The sequence below is a fragment of the Chrysemys picta genome, unplaced genomic scaffold, assembly GCF_011386835.1.
Source record: "Chrysemys picta bellii isolate R12L10 unplaced genomic scaffold, ASM1138683v2 scaf90, whole genome shotgun sequence".
Classification (NCBI taxonomy): Eukaryota; Metazoa; Chordata; order Testudines; family Emydidae; genus Chrysemys; species Chrysemys picta.
In genome coordinates this window covers 98154-118669 of record NW_027052797.1, presented here as the reverse complement: position 1 = coordinate 118669, position 20516 = coordinate 98154, and the positions used below count along the sequence as shown (strand labels likewise).

The following is a 20516-nucleotide window of genomic DNA, read 5'->3' as shown; positions in this document are numbered from 1 at the left end:
CTCTGAATACCACCGCATCTACCTACAACATCTCAACATGAACACATTTCAGAAAGGACCGCCACCTCAATCTCTTCCAACGTAGCCCGAGGAATCTCCTCTCTTTATCACCAAAGAGACACAAGGCCAGGAATTCGGACACAACTAACGGAGCTGTCCGAATCCCTACAGTTGACGCTCGTCAGTCCGACAGCGTTCTTTCTTGTGCACAAGAAAACAAAGGGTGAAAGTTGTGGTTGGTTGAGCGGTGTAAATTGGGCAGGGCAAAAGGACTTGAGGAAGGATTACACGGAAGTGAGGGTCCGAAAGGAGCCCCCCACCTCCTCTGTTCATTTCCAGACTTTGTGACGTTTGCTTGGCTGGGCCATTTCTTGGCTTTTTTGAGAAAAGGGGCGAATTTTCCACGGCCTCTGCCATCCCCTTACAGCCGCCCCTTCGCCACACCATGTTCCATCTGACCGGGATAGGTCCCAAATAAGATTTCACTTCAAATCTCAAAAAAGCCAAGTAGAAATCATTCTGTAGGAATTTACTGTGACTAAGAGAAACAGAAGTTCAACTCTTCTCAAGTGGTGGAGGGTCGGGGGGAGTCGCTAAGCCACAGGCACAGAAAGGCTCCCCTAGCTTAAGCGTGAGAGGTATAAGACCTTACACCCTGGTTACAGGGCAGTCATTTTGCCGGGCGTGTCAAAGTGACCTGTTAATTTGCATGGCAAAGGAGACCGAAACCCTCCTTACAGCGTGGTCCTTAAGCCAGGGGCCTTCCAATGGGCCAGAGCGAAAAGCGCTGTAAAGGAGAGACCTCCGTTCCCTCGGAAGTGGGTGGTCTCGTTGCCCAGCGAGTGCCAACGGCCCAAGAGGAGTTAGAAAGGGGAGACCTGCACCCTTCTGACAGGGAGAGGTCAACGGCCCGGGGCATTTTAAAGTCTAGGTCCTAAGGAGCTGAAACCCACAGAGACCTCAACCCGTTTTAAAGGGGGCTCGCTCCTCCTCAGCTATGGAAGGGACCCATAAAGCATTTTGGTTGGCAAGGAATGGACCGTGATCCTTGTTTACAGGGAGGTCCTTTTACCGGGCAGCTGAAGGGGGATTAAGCCTGTGAGGAGAAGTGTCGAACCCAATCCCTCGGTACACGGGTGCGGTGTGTGCTGTGTGTGCAGCCGTTGGCCATGGCTTTTTCTTCCCTTTTCCTGCAGTTTCTTTGGTGCTTGTGTCGTCTTGTCCATTTTGTCCTTTGAGTTGCTAGAAAGAGGGAGGTGAAGCGGGTTAGGTGTGGCTCAGTAGAGAGCACGTGTACAAGGTAGATTCAGATGACATTGGCAAGGTACTAGGCCCTGCCGGAAATTACCCTTATGCCTACTTTTCGGCACCGATCTCTTTCAGAGCGCAGGAGAGCTTGCGGCAGAAGGCGGGTCCAGGTGGATGCAGAGGACGCGGGCTTTGACTTGGCTGAGTGCGTGAGTGAGGAGGGCACGGGACAGCTAGTAGGGCAAACCCTGAACCCTCTCAAGAGGCTGGTTTCTAGAACTATCTTCCAAATGGCAGTGTTACCTTGTGAAAGGCAGGGAAAGACCCACACCCTAGTTAGAGGGAGCTCACTTTGGACCTTGGCGTGAAGAGGGCCGATGCAGAGAGGAGAAAAGGGAAAGCGACCTGAACCCTGATTACAGGGCAGTCACCCTTTCTTTAATATAATACACCTCCTTTACACAATGAGGGTGGGGGAGTCCTGAATGTGAAAAGATCTGGAAATGAACAGGTAAGGGAGGGATCCTGCTGAGTGTCCCCTTTCCAATCAATCCTCCGTCCCTCAGCGACACCCTTCCCGACTTACCTCCTACCCCACCAAGAAATGACAACTTTGTGCCCCCTACCTTTACCAGAAAAGACCCCTTTTACTTGTGACGCGGTCCTGTTAGTAGGGTTAGGTGCACCCACGTGCCGGCTCTGAATACCACCGCATCTACCTACAACATCTCAACATGAACACATTTCAGAAAGGACCGCCACCTCAATCTCTTCCAACGTAGCCCGAGGAATCTCCTCTCTTTATCACCAAAGAGACACAAGGCCAGGAATTCGGACACAACTAACGGAGCTGTCCGAATCCCTACAGTTGACGCTCGTCAGTCTGACAGCGTTCTTTCTTGTGCACAAGAAAACAAAGGGTGAAAGTTGTGGTTGGTTGAGCGGTGTAAATTGGGCAGGGCAAAAGGACTTGAGGAAGGATTACACGGAAGTGAGGGTCCGAAAGGAGCCCCCCACCTCCCCTGTTCATTTCCAGACTTTGTGATGTTTGCTTGTTTGGGCCATTGCTTGGCTTTTTTGAGAAAAGGGGCGAATTTTCCACGGCCTCCACCATCCCCTTACAGCCGCCCCTTCGCCACACCATGTTCCATCTGACCGGGATAGGTCCCAAATAAGATTTCACTTCAAATCTCAAAAAAGCCAAGTAGAAATCATTCTGTGGGAATTTACTGTGACTAAGAGAAACAGAAGTTCAACTCTTCTCAAGTGGTGGAGGGTCGGGGGGAGTCGCTAAGCCACAGGCACAGAAAGGCTCCCCTAGCTTAAGCGTGAGAGGTATAAGACCTTACACCCTGGTTACAGGGCAGTCATTTTGCCGGGCGTGTCAAAGTGACCTGTTAATTTGCATGGCAAAGGAGACCGAAACCCTCCTTACAGGGTGGTCCTTAAGCCAGGGGCCTTCCAATGGGCCAGAGCGAAAAGCGCTGTAAAGGAGAGACCTCCGTTCCCTCGGAAGTGGGTGGTCTCGTTGTCCAGCGAGTGCCAACGGACCAAGAGGAGTTAGAAAGGGGAGACCTGCACCCTTCTGACAGGGAGAGGTCAATGGCCCAAACGGCATTTTAAAGGCTAGGTCCTAAGGAGCTCAAACCCACAGAGACCTCAACCCGTTTTAAAGGGGGCTCGCTCCTCCTCAGCTATGGAAGGGACCCATAAAGCATTTTGGTTGGCAAGGAATGGACCGTGATCCTTGTTTACAGGGAGGTCCTTTTACCGGGCAGCTGAAGGGGGATTAAGCCTGTGAGGAGAAGTGTCGAACCCGATCCCTCGGTACAGGGGTGCGGTGTGTGCTGTGTGTGCGGTGTGTGCAGCCGTTGGCCGTGGCTTTTTCTTCCCTTTTCCTGCAGTTTCTTTGGTGCTTGTGTCCTCTTGTCCATTTTGTCCTTTGAGTTGCTAGAAAGAGAGAGGTGAAGCGGGTTAGGTGTGGCTCAGTAGAGAGCACGTGTACAAGGTAGATTCAGATGACATTGGCAAGGTACTCGGCCCTGCCGGAAATTACCCTAATTCCTACTTTTCGGCACCGATCTCTTTCAGAGCGCAGGAGAGCTTGCGGCAGAAGGCGGGTCCAGGTGGATGCAGAGGACGCGGGCTTTGACTTGGCTGAGTGCGTGAGTGAGGAGGGCACGGGACAGCTAGTAGGGCAAACCCTGAACCCTCTCAAGAGGCTGGTTTCTAGAACTATCTTCCAAATGGCAGTGTTACCTTGTGAAAGGCAGGGAAAGACCCACACCCTAGTTAGAGGGAGCTCACTTTGGACCTTGGCGTGAAGAGGGCCGATGCAGAGAGGAGAAAAGGGAAAGTGACCTGAACCCTGATTACAGGGCAGTCACCCTTTCTTTAATATAATACACCTCCGTTACACAATGAGGGTGGGGGGAGTCCTGAATGTGAAAAGATCTGGAAATGAACAAGTAAGGGAGGGATCCTGCTGAGTGTCCCCTTTCCAATCAATCCTCCGTCCCTCAGCGACATCCTTCCCGACTTACCTCCTACCCCACCAAGAAAATGACAACTTTGTGCCCCCTACCTTTACCAGAAAAGACCCCTTTTACTTGTGACGCGGTCCTGTTAGTAGGGTTAGGTGCACCCACGTGCCGGCTCTGAATACCACCGCATCTACCTACAACATCTCAACATGAACATATTTCAGAAAGGACCGCCACCTCAGTCTCTTCCAACGTAGCCCGAGGAATCTCCTCTCTTTATCACCAAAGAGACACAAGGCCTGGAATTCAGACACAACTAACGGAGCTGTCCGAATCCCTACAGTTGACGCTCGTCAGTCCGACAGTGTTCTTTCTTGTGCACAAGAAAACAAAGGGGAAAGTTGTGGTTGGTTGAGCGGTGTAAATTGGGCAGGGCAAAAGGACTTGAGGAAGGATTACACGGAAGTGAGGGTCCGAAAGGAGCCCCCCACCTCCCCTGTTCATTTCCAGACTTTGTGACGTTTGCTTGGTTGGGCCATTTCTTGGCTTTTTTGAGAAAAGGGGCGAATTTTCCACGGCCTCCGCCATCCCCTTACAGCCGCCCCTTTGCCACACCATGTTCCATCTGACCGGGATAGGTCCCAAATAAGATTTCACTTCAAATCTCAAAAAAGCCAAGTAGAAATCATTCTGTGGGAATTTACTGTGACTAAGAGAAACAGAAGTTCAACTCTTCTCAAGTGGTGGAGGGTCGGGGGGAGTCGCTAAGCCACAGGCACAGAAAGGCTCCCCTAGCTTAAGCGTGAGAGGTATAAGACCTTACACCCTGGTTACAGGGCAGTCATTTTGCCGGGCGTGTCAAAGTGACCTGTGGCTTAATTTGCATGGCAAAGGAGACCGAAACCCTCCTTACAGGGTGGTCCTTAAGCCAGGGGCCTTCAATGGGCCAGAGCGAAAAGCGCTGTAAAGGAGAGACCTCCGTTCCCTCGGAAGTGGGTGGTCTCGTTGCCCAGCGAGTGCCAACGGCCCAAGAGGAGTTAGAAAGGGGAGACCTGCACCCTTCTGACAGGGAGAGGTCAACGGCCCGGGGCATTTTAAAGGCTAGGTCCTAAGGAGCTCAAACCCACAGAGACCTCAACCCGTTTTAAAGGGGGCTCGCTCCTCCTCAGCTGTGGAAGGGACCCATAAAGCATTTTGGTTGGCAAGGAATGGACCGTGATCCTTGTTTACAGGGAGGTCCTTTTACCGGGCACCTGAAGGGGGATTAAGCCTGTGAGGAGAAGTGTCGAACCCGATCCCTCGGTACAGGGGTGCGGTGTGTGCTGTGTGTGCGGTGTGTGCAGCCGTTGGCCGTGGCTTTTTCTTCCCTTTTCCTGCAGTTTCTTTGGTGCTTGTGTCGTCTTGTCCATTTTGTCCTTTGAGTTGCTAGAAAGAGAGAGGTGAAGCGGGTTAGGTGTGGCTCAGTAGAGAGCACGTGTACAAGGTAGATTCAGATGACATTGGCAAGGTACTCGGCCCTGCCGGAAATTACCCTAATTCCTACTTTTCGGCACCGATCTCTTTCAGAGCGCAGGAGGGCTTGCGGCAGAAGGCGGGTCCAGGTGGATGCAGAGGACGCGGGCTTTGATTTGGCTGAGTGCGTGAGTGAGGAGGGCACGGGACAGCTAGTAGGACAAACCCTGAACCCTCTCATGAGGCTGGTTTCTAGAACTATCTTCCAAATGGCAGTGTTACCTTGTGAAAGGCAGAGAAAGACCCACACCCTAGTTAGAGGGAGCTCACTTTGGACCTTGGCGTGAAGAGGGCCGATGCAGAGAGGAGAAAAGGGAAAGCGACCTGAACCCTGATTACAGGGCAGTCACCCCCACCTCTCCTGTTCATTTCCAGACTTTGCGACGTTTGCTTGGTTGGGCCATTTCTTGGCTTTTTTGAGAAAAGGGGCGAATTTTCCACGGCCTCCGCCATCCCCTTACAGCCGCCCCTTCGCCACACCATGTTCCATCTGACCGGGATAGGTCCCAAGTAAGATTTCACTTCAAATCTCAAAAAAGCCAAGTAGAAATCATTCTGTGGGAATTTACTGTGACTAATAGAAACAGAACCTCAATCCTTCTGATGGGGTAGGGGGATGGGGAATCTCTCAGCCACAGGTTCTAAAAGATTCCCCTTGTTTAGGTGTGGCTCATTACACATCAGGATTACAAAGTAATCTCCCCGTATGGAAATTACCCTAATTCCTTGTTTTCAGCACGTGTGTGTTTCAGAAGTTAGGAGAGCTTTCACGAGAACTCAGCACCTTCTTCCTAGTCGGCACAAACTGCTTGAGGTTTCCTGCTTAGCGTCTTTTTCTTGGTAAGCTCAAGCCTGCACACACCTTTGCCCCCTAGGAGTATTTGTCTAGTGAGTGCAAGCTGCTTTAGGAGTTTCCTACCCAGTACTTTTTGTAATATCAATAGTGCAGTCTGTTCCCCTTTCCTTTCCATGTCTCTTCTCCAGTAAGGGTATCATCTACAGGGTTACCTCCTGCCCAGTCCTTGAGGTTGGCTTCCGTGGTTTTTGACCCATCGCCTTCTGCCCAATCAATAGGAGCTGCCTCAGTGATTTTTCTGCCCAACACCTCCTGCCCTGTCAGCAAAACCCACCTCTGGGCTTTCTCTCCCAACACCTCCTACCCACTCAACACGAGCCACCTCAGTGATTTTCCCACTCCTGCCCAGTCAGTGCCAGCCCCTGAAAGATTTTCCCATCCAGCGCTTTCCCTCCCAACTCCTCCTACCCAGTCAGCGCCAACCCCCTCAGTGACTTTTCCCGCCCTGCGCCTCCTACCCTGTCAGCACGAGCTGCCTCAGTGATTTTCCTGCACAGCACCTCCTGCCCAATCAGCAAAACCCACCTCAGGGCTTTCCCGCCCAGCGCTTCCTACCTAGTCAGCACCAGCCCCCTCAGTGATTTTCTAGCCCAACACCTCCCACCCAGTCAGCGAAACCCACCTCTGGGCTTTCCCTCCCAACACCTCCTACCCAGTCAGCGCCAATCCCCTCAGTGATTTTCTAGCCCAACACCTCCCACCCAGTCAGCGAAACCCACCTCTGGGCTTTCCCTCCCAACACCTCCTACCCAGTCAGCGCCAATCCCCTCAGTGACTTTTCCCGCCCTGCGCCTCCTACCCTGTCAGCACGAGCTGCCTCAGTGATTTCCCCGCCCACCACCTCCTGTCCAATCAGCAAAACCCACCTCTGGCATTTCCCTCCCAACACCTCCTACCCAGTCAGCGCCAATCCCCTCAGTGACTTTTCCCGCCCTGCGCCTCCTACCCTGTCAGCACGAGCTGCCTCAGTGATTTCCCCGCCCACCACCTCCTGTCCAATCAGCAAAACCCACCTCTGGCATTTCCCTCCCAACACATCCTGCCCCGTCAGCACCAGCCCCCTTAGTGATTTTTCCGCCCAACACCTCTTTTATCTGTTTACAATGCAAATATTTGTAATCAAAAGTAATATAAAGTGAGTACTGTACACTTTGCATTCTGTGTTGTAACTGAAATCAATATATTTGGAAATGTAGCTCAGCTCTGAATGTTAGGGCCTAGATGACTGAGGGGCAGGAAGCCAGGCAGTGCAGTTTCCTACATTAGTGTACATTAAAGTGCTGTTGTAGGAGACATTTCTAGTCTAAAAACATGGGCAGGAGCGGATTTTGGCTAAGGAATGTCAGCGGAGAAAGGCTGTACCTGGAGGATTGAGCCGGGGGGGGGGGGGGGGGGTGAATCCACCGGGTCTGATCCTGCTGCCATTGAAAGCAATTGGAGCTTTGCTGCTGAGTCCAGCTGGAGCAGGAATGGGCCCAAAGTTCAGGGCTGCCCGGGGGAGGGGAGGGGGGGCAAGTGGGGCAATTTGCCCCAGGTCCCGCAGGGGCCCCCATGAGAGTTTTTCGGGGCCCCTGGAGCGGGGTCCTTCACTCGGGGCCCCCGAAGCTTCTTCCACTCCGGGACCCGCCGCCGAAGTGCCCTGAAGACTCGCGGCGGGGGGTCCTTCCGCCCCGGGACCTGACGCCGAAGTGCTGGGTCTTCGGCGGCAGGGACCCTCCGCCGCCGAATACCCCAGGCCCCCTGAATCCTCTGAGCAGCCCTGCCAAAGTTAGCTGCTTTACCCGGGCCTGGCTCTTGTGTATGGATATGATCCTCACTGCCATACTGAGAGCCATGGAATGCAGGAGGGGATGGCTCTGGGGACTGGACCACCTGGTGTGAACTCTCCAGGACTCTTTGGTAAATGACAGCATGGGCCCAGCCCTTCACTTTATGACGGCCTCTAAGCTCCGTGTTGTAGCTATTTCCAGTGAGCCTGCTATTGGCTTCAGATAGCTGGAGAAGCTGAGCTCCATAAACCGTACAGTATTCTGTGTGGGGCTTCCAGGTAAGTCCTTAGAGTAGCAGGACCTGCCAGAGATGTTTTTTTCTGCAAGAGGATGGGGTTTTCCTTGGAAGTCCTTAGCGAAATATCCCTTCCCCCAGCCTTCCCTGTTCTACAATCTGCTACTTAGCCGGTCAGCTGTCACCCTGACCCCCAGATGTGGCTGCATTTCAGCGCTGCTCTTTGCGTACGGTTGGAACACATTTGGGGATAAAAGGTGCTATAAAAATACAGAAGGAGTTGCAACTCTGGGCCCAGTGGGTGACCTTGGCAGTGCAGTTGCCAGCGTTGTATTGATCAAAAACCGGACTTTTGTTGCTGTTTTTGCATAGTCAGTTTTGCAATTGATACGTCTGTATTTTCAGCTCAGTGGGCAATCGGTTTACTGGCTGATGTGGTGCCAAGTTTCTCCATACATCTTTAGACCACTGCAGGCTGCAATCTGTCAGGGGCTTTTTGGACAAGCATATGCTTTTCTACTTATTACGCTGATCTAGTGCTCTTTAATCCAGTCATCTAACTCCAAGGAGCTGACAAAGTCAGCCCTGCTCAGCCTGATGACCAGTCCTCCTTCCCCGCGAAGGAGGAGGACCCAGCTAGGCTAGATTGCACCAGGGCAGAGGCAATGCGTTGTCTGCCCTGCAAGAGACCCCCATTCTGCAGCACATTCAGGCAGTGGCAGAGCAGGGTGCTAGTTTAGGGGGCACAAATGAGAACAGGGCAGGTAAAAGAGGAATTAACCCTTTACAGGGTAAAGAGGGATTTTATGCTACCCTTAGTTGTATGTTTATGACAGGGACATAGGCAGACAACAGGGAGAAGCGCCGGACCACTGAACGTTGACTTCTTTGATGGGGTCAACAAGGACGTGGACCGAGAGGATCCAGTGGCTATAGTGTACTATGATTTTCAGAAAGCCTTTGACAAGGTCCCTCACCAAAGGCTCTTACGCAAAGTAAGCTGTCATGGGATAAGAGGGAAGGTGCTCTTATGGATTGGTAACTGGTTAAAAGATAGGGTAGAAAATATCATGTTGCCTCTATATAAATCCATGGTAAGCCCACATCTTGAATACTGTGTGCAGATGTGGTCACCCCATCTCAAAAAAAGATATATTGGAATTGGAAAAGATTCAGAAAAGGGCAACAAAAATGATTAGGGGTATGGAACGGCTTCCGTATGAGGAGAGATTAATAAGACTGGGACTTTTCAGCATGGAAAAGAGACGGCTAAGGGGAGATATGATTGAGGTCTATAAAATCATGACTGGTGTAGAGAAAGTAGATAAGGAAGTGTTGTTTACTACTTCTCATAATACAAGAACTAGGGGTCACCAAATGAAATTAATAGGCAGCAGGTTTAAAACAAATAAAAACAAGTATTTCTTCACACAATGCACAGTCAACCTGCGGAACTCCTTGCCAGAGGATGTTGTGAAGGCCAAGACTATAACAGGGTTCAAAAACGAACTAGATAAGTTCACGGTGGATAAATGCATCAATGGCTATTAACCAGGAGGGGCAGGGATGATGTCCCTAGCCTCTGTTTGCCAGAAGCTGGGAATGGGCGACAGGGGATGGATCACTTGATGATTCCCTGTTCTGTTTATTACCTCTGGGGCACCTGGCACTGGCCACTGTGGGAAGACAGGATACTGGGCTAGATGGACTTTGGGTCTGACCCGGTAGGGCCATTTTTACGTTCTTATGACTTTTATTGGAAGTCCTCAGGAGCAGCTGCTGCTGCCCTGCTCCCATACAAACTGCGCTTTGTGCTCCCAGCCCATCAGAGCGCACGGTAAGGGGAACACCTGTGAGAGCAGCGCCCCCAGCCCCTGCAGCTGTGCTGTTAACTGAACTACAGGGTTGTTTGGGTGCATCATGGGGCTGGAGAAGCAGGTGTTGCTATTCCCGGGTTGTTCAGAGGAGATACAAAGACAGGGATTTGGGGCTGTCTCTTACGTGGGACATGAGCCAGGAGTTGTTAATGTTAGAGATGGCATAGACTAGAGCAGGGGCAGGGCCTGTCTCTTTATTCCCTTTGCGTACAGCGCCTAGCACAATGGGGTCATGGGCCATTTGCTACGATAATTCAGATAATAAATCAGTGTTCTGCATTGCAAGGCCCGCGAGCCAGTGGCGGCTCCCATCGAGCCTAAGTGCGCTAAATTCCCTCTAAGCTGCGCGGCCGCGCAGCTGGCTATAACTAGCCGTGCAGCAGCTCTAAAGGGCCATACGGCAGGGACCTGAAGAGGAGAGAGGTAGGGGGTGGGCGGAAACTGGGGAGGGGAGCAAGTTGGGGCTTGCAGGGCTGCTGTGGGCTTCTCCCCAGGCCCGGAGCTCCCTGCTGCTGGCAAGTGGGAGAGCGGGCCCTTCTCCGGAGCCCCATGCTCCCTCCCTGTCGGCCCTCCTGCTGGGGGGAGTCCTCCGGCACCAGCCCTAGGGCAGCCTGCCTGCACCCCAAACTGCTCATGCCTGGCCCCACCCTAGAGCCTGAACCCCCAGTCAGAACTCTCCCCCCACCCCCCGCATCCCAAGCCTCTGCCTCAGCTCTGAGCCCTCTCCTGAACCCCGCATCCCAACCCTCTCCTCCAGCCTTAAGCCCCCTCCACACCCCAAGCCCCTCATCCACACCTCCACCCCAGACCCCTGATGAAGGAAATGCTTTGTGCATTACCCCGCGTAGCCACACGGTGTCACTGTTGCTCCATGCAGAAAATGCTCTGTGCATTTCCCCGTGTAGCCACCCAGTGTCACTGTTGCTCCTTAAGGAAATGCTCTGTGCATTACCCTGCATGGCCACACAGTGTCACTGTTGCTCCCTGAAGGAAATGCTCTGTGCATTACCCCGTGTGGCCACACGGTGTCACTGTTGCTCCATGATGGAAATGCTCTGTGCATTACCTCGCATGGCCACACAGTGTCACTGTTGCTCCTTAAGGAAATGCTCTCTGCATTACCCTGCGTGGCCACACAGTGTCACTGTTGCTCCATGTAGAAAATGCTCTGTGCATTACCCCGCGTGGCAACCTAATGTTACTGTTGGTCCATGAAGGAAATGATCTCTGCATTACCTCGGGTGGCCACACAGTGTCACTGTTCCTCCTTAAAAACAACAAGGAGTCTGGTGTCACCTTAAAGACTAACAGATTTATTGGGGCATAAGCTTTCGTGGGTAAAAACCTCACTTCTTCAGATGCATAGAGTGAAAGTTACAGATGCAGGCATTATATACTGACACATGGAGAGCAGGGATTTACTTTGCAAGTGGAGAACCAGTGTTGGCAGGGCCAATTCAATCAGGGTGGATGTAGTCCACTCCCAATAACAGATGAGGAGTGTCAATTCCAGGAGAGGTAAAGCTGCTTCTATAATGAGCCAGCCACTCCCAGTCCCTATTCAAGCCCCGATTAATGGTGTTAAATTTGCAAATGAATTTTAGTTCTGCTGTTTCTCTTTGAAGTCTGTTTCTGAAGTTTTTTTGTTCAATGATAGTGACCTTTAAATCTGTAATAGAATGACCAGGGAGATTGAAGTGTTCACTTACTGGCTTATGTATGTTACCATTCCTGATGTCCGATTTGTGTCCATTTATTCTTTTGCGGAGGGACTGTCCGGTTTGGCCAATGTACATGGCAGAGGGGCATTGCTGGCACATGATGGCATATATAACATTAGTGGATGTGCGGGTGAATGAGCCCTTGATGGTGTGTCTGATGTGGTTGGGTCCTCTGATGGTGTCGCCAGAGTAGATACGGGGACAGAGTAGGCAACGAGGTTTGCTACAGGGATTGGTTCCTGGGTTGGTGTTTCTGTGGTGTGGTGTGTAGTTGCTGGTGAGTATTTGCTTCAGGTTGGGGGGTTGTCTGTAAGCGAGGACTGGCCTGCCTCCCAAGGTCTGTGAGAGTGAGGGATCATTTTCCAGGATAGGTTGTAGATCGTGGATAATGCGCTGGAGAGGTTTTAGCTGAGGGCTGTATGTGATGGCCAGTGGTGTTCTGTTATTGTCCTTGTTGGGCCTGTCCTGTAGTAGGTGATTTCTGGGTACTCGTCTTGCTCTGTCAATCTGTTTCCTCACTTCCCCAGGTGGGTATTGTAGTTTTACGAATGCTTGATAAAGATCTTGTAGGTGTTTGTCTCTGTCTGAGGGGTTGGAGCAAATTCGGTTGTATCTCAGGGCTTGGCTGTAGACAATGGATCATGTGATGTGTCTTGGATGGAAGCTGAAGGCATGTAGGTACGTATAGCGGTCAGTAGGTTGGCGGTCAGTATAGGGTGGTGTTTATGTGACCATCACTTATTTGCACTGTAGTGTCCAGGAAGTGGATCTCTTGTGTGGACTGGTCCAGGCTGAGGTTGATGGTGGGGTGGAAATTGTTGAAGTCCAGGTGGAATTCTTCAAGGGCCTCCTTTCCGTGGGTCCGTATGATGAAGATGTCATCAATGTAGCGCAAGTAGAGGAGGGGCACTAGGGGACGAGAGCTGAGGAAGCGTTGTTCTAAGTCAGCCATAAAAATGTTGGCATACTGTGGGGCCATGCGGGTACCCATAGCAGTGCCACTGACTTGAAGGTATAAGTTGTCCCCAAATCTGAAGTGGTTGTGGGTGAGGACAGAGTCACAAAGCTCAGCCACCAGGCGTGCTGTGGCCTCATCAGGGATACTGTTCCTGACAGCTTGTAGTCCATCCTCATGTGGAATATTGGTGTAAAGTGCTTCTACATCCATGGTGGCCAGGATGGTGTTTTCAGGAAGAACACCAATGCATTGTAGTTTCCTCAGGAAGTCGGTGGTGTCTCGAAGATAACTGGGAGTGCTGGTAGCGTAGGGTCTGAGGAGAGAGTCCAAATAGCCAGATAATCCTGCTGTAAGAGTGCCAATGCCTAAGATGATGGAGCGTCCAGGGTTTCCGGGTTTATGGATGTTGGGTAGCAGATAGAATACCCCTAGTCGGGGTTCTGGGGTTTTGGACCCAACCACATCAGCCACACCATCAAGGGCTCATTCACCCGCACATCCACTAATGTTATATATGCCATCATGTGCCAGCAATGCCCCTCTGCCATGTACATTGGCCAAACTGGACAGTCCCTCCGCAAAAGAATAAATGGACACAAATCGGACATCAGGAATGGTAACATACATAAGCCAGTAAGTGAACACTTCAGTCTCCCTGGTCATTCTATTACAGATTTAAAAGTCACTATCATTGAACAAAAAAACTTCAGAAACAGACTTCAAAGAGAAACAGCAGAACTAAAATTCATTTGCAAATTTAACACCATTAATCTGGGCTTGAATAGGGACTGGAGTGGCTGGCTCATTACAGAAGCAACTTTTCCTCTCCTGGAATTGACACCTCCTCATCTGTTATTGGGAGTGGACTACATCCACCCTGATTGAATTGGCCCTGTCAACACTGGTTCTCCACTTGCGAAGTAACTCCCTGCTCTTCATGTGTCAGTATATAATGCCTGCATCTGTAACTTTCACTCTATGCATCTGAAGAAGTGAGGTTTTTACCCACGAAAGCTTATGCCCCAATAAATCTGTTAGTCTTTAAGGTGCCACCAGACTCCTTTTTATTTTTGTAGATACAGACTAACACGGCTACCCCCTGATACTTGTTCCTCCTTAAGGAAATGCTCGTGCATTACCCCACATGGCCACACACTGTCACTGTTGTTCCATGAAGGAAATGCTCTGTTCATTACCTCACGTGGCCACACAGTGTCACTGTTGTTCCATGAAGGAAATGCCCTGTGCATTACCTCGCGTGGCCACACAGTGTCACTGTTGCTCCATGCAGGAAATGCTCTGTGCATTACCTCACGTGGCCACACAGTGTCACTGTTGCTCTATGAAGGAAATGCTCTGTGCATTACCTTGGGTGGCCACACAGTGTCACTGTTGCTCCATGCAGGAAATGCTCTGTTCATTACCTCGCGTGGCCACACAGTGTCACTGTTGTTCCATGAAGGAAATGCTCTGTGCATTACCCTGCATGGCCACACAGTGTCACTCTTGATCCATGAAGGAAATGCTCTGTGCTTTAGCTCGCGTGGCCAGACAGTGTCACTGTTGCTCCATGTAGAAAATGGTTTGTGCATTACCCCACGTGGCCACCCACTGTCACTGTTATTTCTTAAGGAAATGGTCACTGCATTACCCCACGTGGCCACACAGTGTCCCTGTTGCTCCATGAAGGAAATGCTCTGTGCATTACCTTGGGTGGCCACACGGTGTCACTGTTGCTCCATTCAGGAAATGCTCTGTTCATTACCTCGCGTGGCCACACAGTGTCACTGTTGTTCCATGAAGGAAATGCTCTCTGCATTACCCCATGTGGCCACACAGTGTCACTGTTGCTCCATGAGGGAAATGCCCTGTGCAGTACCTCACATGGCCACACAGTGTCACTGTTGTTCGCTGCAGAAAATGCTCTGGGCATTACCTCGCATGACCACATGGTGTCACTGTCGCTCCATGAAGGAAATGCTGTGTGCATTACCCCGCATAGCCATATGGTGTCACTGTTGCTCCTTAAGGAAATGCTCGTGCATTACCCCGCGTGGCCACAAAGTGTCACTGTTGCTCCATGCAGTCGATGCATGCGGGCAGTGGACCCCATGCGTCCCCCGGCTCCTTCCTCGCTGCGCTCAGGCTTTGCGGCTCCCGGGAGTGTGAGCTGCCACCATTGCTGCCACTCCAAGAGCAGGCTCCGGGCTCCGCGCCCCGGCAGTGGCTCACATGCCCGGGAGCCGGAGACCCCGAGCACAGCGAGGGGGGAGCTGGGGTGCGCACGGGGGCCTCTGCCCGCATGCATCTGCTGCAGCTGCAGGCGCCCCCGGGGGGACTCCTTTCCGCAACCTGGGCAGGAGGGGCAAGGGGCACGGCTGCTCCCCGCTAGCGGCGCTGCCACCTTTGCAGGGCTCCTCCCCCCCGCGCCGCACCGGCTCCTCCATGGTGGGGGCTCGCTGCCCCCACAAGCCGACGTTCTGGCTCTCTGGTGTCTCCGGAAGGCGGTTCCTCCCTGCCAAGCCAGGGCACCGCTTTTTGGCTCCCCCTAGGGCCATCCTTAGGATTTATGGGGCCCTATGCATTATTATTAAACTGGTGCCCCTATGCCTGACGGCAGCCTGAGCTTGCAGCCCGGCGGGGGCGGAGGCACAAAGCAGAAAGAATAACAAGATGCCCGTCCCGCCTCACGGTGGCTTAGAGTCACAGTTCCCCACGGAGATCCCTGTATCTTCTCCCTCACGTGAAATGGACATGCAGAAGGTACCTAATTAAAAGCACTAAACTTGGGAATAAAAAATGTCAGTCACAGGTTTTTTGATATGCCCTGAAGTTTGTCAGACATTTATTTGCAAAAACTTTGTAGTACGGGTGAGTAAGCTGTCTTTCTGAATACAACATTAAATATTATGGAATACATGATGCAGCTCTTTTCTGTTTTACATTTTCTTAATCAGTATTTCTAAGCTGATTTTATATTTTAAATGTACTCTAAACCTTCATAAAGTTATCATTCCAGATTACTACATATTTAACTCACTGAAACAGAAAATATTTTCAGTTTATCAGTTACAGAGGTTTAGTTTGTTCATAACAATGTTCATTGCTTTTAGAAAAAGGGAACACTAATTTACTGTGTGTGATCTCCATAACAATACACGTTTATGAAATTTCACCAACTTTAAAAAATATGTTTCCAAAGATTGTAGGCACAACAAAGGATTTTATATCTTACTAAGGTACTGATTTTGCTTAAAACTAGTTCATCAAAAGATAGTCAGAAGTAAAGAAGGGGAAACTCTTCGTCCAGCTATCTGGAAGCAAAGGTCTGTTGTCCGTTTAAGGGCTCTCTTCAGTGGGGGTTGGGGGAGAGGGGTGAAGGGAGAAATGGATGAGCAGAAAGGACTGGAAGACTTTGGAAGTAAGTTTTTTTACTATAGTAATTAACATGTGTATTTTAGATAAGGGAGGTCTTTTGAAGGATTTATTTAAAAAATCATATGTCTGAAGATCCAAGCATTTAAGGCTAAAGATGATTGTGCATCTAAAAATCTATGCAAGGATTTTTTAGAGATGTGATTTTATAATCTTCACCAACTCACTAATGAAATATTTTGAAAGCAAATTTCAAACTAAGATCCTGTAGACTGACATGTCCTGAGTAAATATGACCGTCATGCACAACTGTTTTTGTCAGTACATTCAGAAACTGACAGTATATACCTGGTTTCAGAAGAAGTGGGCTGTAGTCCACGAAAGCTTATGGTCTAATAAATTTGTTAGTCTCTAAGGCCTTGGCTACACTGGCAATTCACAGCGCTGCACTTGCTGCGATCAGGGGTGTGAAAAAACACACACACCCCCGAGCGCAACAAGTGCAGCGCTGTAAAGCGCCAGTGTAATCAGTGCCTGCAGCGCTGCACGCTCGCTCGCAGCGCTGCAAGCTATTCCCCTCGGAGAGGTGGAGTACTTGCAGCGCTGCGAGAGAGCTCTCCCAGCGCTGGCGGCGCGACTACACTCGTGCTTCACAGCGCTGCCGCTGCAGCGCTGTGAATCCGCGAGTGTAGCCAAGGCCTCAGGTGCCACCCACCTGTTTATGCTCTCTGTATGTGTGTATATATATCTCCTCAATATATGTTCCATTCTATATGCATCCGAAGAAGTGGGCTGTAGTCCACGAAAGCTTATGCTCTAATAAATTTGTTAGTCTCTAAGGTGCCACAAGTACTCCTGTTCTTCTTTTTGCGGATACAGACTAACTCGGCTGCTACTCTGAAACAAGTACTCCTGTTCTTTTTGAATATATACCTGGGGGTTGGCAAATGCCTGTTAAGTGGCTTCATTACCCCTTGAATGGCTCTTTAACAATTTCAGTGTTGTGCTGATAGGTCTGGCAGGCTGGAGGCTTTTTCTCTTTTAACTACTAGATCCCCTTCCCAGGAAGACTCCGAGCCTGCAGGAAGGGTCAGAACAGGGATAGGAAATCCAGAAGGGTGGACACTAAGACCCAGTGGGAGCCCCTAACCACTTGGCACCCTAGGCGGCTAGTTCGCCTAGTGGTTGCACCAGTCCTGCATACCACTAAGCCACTGATGCCTATTGAACTTATCCATAGAGCAGCCCCATGGACTCTCTCTCTCCTCTCCTCTCATTGTGCCGTCTCCCTTCATAGGACAAGGGCAGGTGTGGTAGGTGTGCATCCCCACAGGCTAGGTCTCGGGAGTCATGAAGAAGTAGGAGGGGACGAAAATCATGCAGGGCAGTGGGTGCGAGAATGGAGCGGTGACTGTCGGTGTTAACTCGGTCTCTGTTCATTGAGGGGGGCAGATGTAGATATGATGGAAAAGGGAGGCAGGGATGAGGGCAAGAGCTCTGTGTAATGACGGCTCATGCTTGGCTTTTGCAGCTGCTCTTACAGAGAAATTGTTGTTCAGGAGCCCTAGGCAGAGGAGAAGCTGGCAGAAGTGGATCTGAGCAGCTTGGACATCCTTCTAAGCAGATATGAACAGTCCTCAGCTTTCTGCCTCCCTCATAACTACACTTCAGAACTTTTAGCGGCACGGCTGAAGCCTAAGATAAATGCATGGTAGTAGCTGAGTACACACGGCTGCTTCTCTTTAGGTGAGGCTTGGTTTCTCATAAAAGTTTTCCTCCTTGTTCTGGGTGTGGGAGGAGAATTTCCCTATTTTGGGATTAGCTGTGGGATTACGACCAGGGGACGAGACAATAGTCTCTTCTGCACAGTGACTCTCTTGGGTGCAGGTGCAACGGGCTGCTTAACATTAGAACGTAAGAATGGCAATACTGGGTCAGACCAAAGGTCCATCTAGCCCAGTATCCTGTCTTCCAACTGGCTAATACCAGGTGCTTCAGAGGGAATGAATAGAACAGGTAATCGTGAAGTGATCCATCCTGTGTCGCCCATTCCCAGCTTCTGGCAAACAGAGGATAAGGACACCATCCCTGCCCATGCTGACTAATAGCCATCGATGGACCTATTCTCCATGAATTGACCTAGTCCTTTTTTGAACCCTATTATAGTCTTGACTTTCACAGCATTCTCTGGCCAGCAATTCCAGAGGTTGAGTGTGCGTTGTGTGCTTTTTAATTGTATCTATAAAGGTGTAATGGGACAGGGAGAAGAAGAACATACACCGATGATAACTTTTGTTTTTCCCTCTTGTATTCTGCTTAGTAGGAAGGAGAAAGAAGTCAAGGGTAAGAGCCCACCCCCGGTGTGAGATGGAAGGCACGCAAGAGCCATGAGACAGTGAGCATTGTTGATGCCAGGCTATGGCAATGCCATCTAGCTGGAAACGGAGCAGCCGTCACTGTCAGTGAGCTAAGTGTCTGGTTTGGTGAGGAGTCTGGTCACGGCCCACATGGCTCCAGGCAGGGATGCGCCGTTAGCTTGGTCTGTACAAAATCAGTACCTTAGTAAGATATTAAATCCTTTGTTATGCCTACAATCTTTGGAAACATATTTTTTAAAGTTGGTGAAATTTCATAAACGTGTATTGTTGGGTGAGCTTCCCTGGTCATGCCACTCTAGGTATCCTCTCTGAAGCAGGCCATATTCAGTAGCGGACGTGAGCAGGGGTCTGAGAGTAGCCCTCGGCCTGTGTCTCCAGTCACCAAGTTGCACCACACATGTTATGTGGAGGGTCCAGAGCTCTGCACAGCACTCCGGGCTGACCTGCTCCAGGCTGGGCTCCTGGGTCCTAACCCTCGTGGTTACTGCTCCCCGAGGGCTCTGCTGGCCCTGGAGCCCGACCCCAACCCGAGCGGCGCTTAAGGTCTGTGAGCGGTCGAAGGGCGGCCGGGAACTGAGGAGCAGCCACAGCCCCGGGACCCCACACAGCACAAGGACAAGGGTGGGGAGCGCTGTGGCTGCCTGCATCATTGCGCCACCTAGCGTAGCAGTCGCCCTACCCTGCCTGGCTCTGGCCTCTGGGCTGGTGAATGGCTGGAGCCTCTGAGGGGCGGAGGCAGAACTTGCACTTCAGTGAGGGGTGAGGCTCGTGGTGGTGGGGGGGATGCAGCTGCCACAGTTTTCTGTCTACCCCACCTCAGCTCCCCCAGTGAGGAAGGGGCTGGTGCTGCCCCTGCTGCCCACAGGCTGTCACTGCTCCTCCAGGGCAGATGCATGCTGCGCATTTCCCCAACTGGCCACCGGGTGTCACCGCTGCTCCAGGAGAAACACAGTCTGTATGTTACCCTGCCTGCCCGCCGGATGGCGGTGATGGTCCAAGGCAGATAGCTCAGACATTACCCCGGCTGGCCACCGAGTATCAGTGCAGCGCTGTGGGGGGGGGGGGGGGGAAATGATTTCTGCCTTACCCTGAGTGGCTACGTAGTGTCTGTGTTGCTCCACGAGGGAAATGCTTTGTGCTTTGCCGCGAGCGGTCACCAAGTGTCACTGCTGCTGCATGGGGGACATGCTCTGTGCATTGCCGTGATTGGCCACTGGGTGTCACTGTTGCTCCAGGGCAACTACATTCTGAGAAATAGCCCAGGTGGCCTCTAAGATACATGTGTGGTAAAGGCTGAGTACAGACGTCTGCTTCCCTTTAGGTGGGGTTTGGTTTGTAATAAAAGTTTTCCTCCTTGTTCTGGGTGCAGAGGGAGAATTTCCCTATATTGGGAGCAGCTGATCTTCCTGGACAGGGAGGAGCATGTTCACCTGAGCAGAGGCCTGGAACCGGAAAGGTGAGTACAGGTGCTGAATTTGTCCTTCTTCCTATGTGTCTCTCTCTGAGCTCTCATATGTTGGCCAACATACTCTCTCTCTCTCCCCTTGTCCTGTCTCTTTGTATAGAAGATGGGCAATGGTGCATGCTCACAGGCTTGGTCTGGGGCGTCTGCAACCCACTGGGGCATTGGGAGGGGGAAGAGAAACATGATGGTACTAGATCCTCCATTGGTAGTGGTGGGGGTGACTGTGGGAGTTGACTGTCACTGTTCATCAAGTGGGGCTGATGTACAGTGGATGGGAGAGGGAGGGCAGTATCTCGTACACCAATAGACCTTTGGGCAGTGATGGCTCCTGCTTGGGTTATATGCTGTGTTTGCAGAGGAATCGCCCAGGACCCCAGCCAGAGGAGAAACTGGAAGAAGTGAACCTGAGCAGCCTGGACATCCTTGTAAGCAGAGATGAACAGTCCTCCGCTTTCTGTCTTCTGCATGACTGGCTGTGAGTGAACAATTATGGCACTCTATTCCTCATCCGTACCACTCTAGTTTTCTTCCACCATTCTCCTGCTGCTCTCTGGCCCTGCTGTATCATGGCACACAGTGTCACTGTTGCTCCTTAAGGAAATGCTCTGTGCATTACCCCAGGTGAAAAGAAGAACAGGA

General features: G+C 51.2%; 1 protein-coding gene across 26 annotated transcripts in view; it reads left to right on the top strand.

Moving 5' to 3' along the window:
• LOC135977977 (uncharacterized) overlaps positions 1–20516 on the top strand; it is a 143872-nt gene that overhangs the window by 32883 nt on the left and 90473 nt on the right. For 2 of the 26 annotated variants that reach the window (XR_010595426.1, XM_065579098.1), the window contains exons 7-11: positions 5298–5753; positions 17566–17780; positions 18358–18573; positions 19782–19868; positions 20234–20352. Coding sequence is in view for 2 of the 26 variants with exons in the window: in XM_065579094.1 (XP_065435166.1) it covers positions 3267–3413; positions 19782–19868; positions 20234–20352 (353 nt within the window). In the remaining 24 variants the exon portion in view is untranslated. Of the gene's footprint in view, positions 1–2918; positions 3414–5297; positions 5754–5979; positions 6084–7628; positions 8147–17565; positions 17781–18354; positions 18574–19781; positions 19869–20233; positions 20353–20516 lie in introns of those variants that run through there. The other 24 variants (XM_065579094.1, XM_065579095.1, XR_010595415.1 and 21 more) reach the window with 23 other exon arrangements.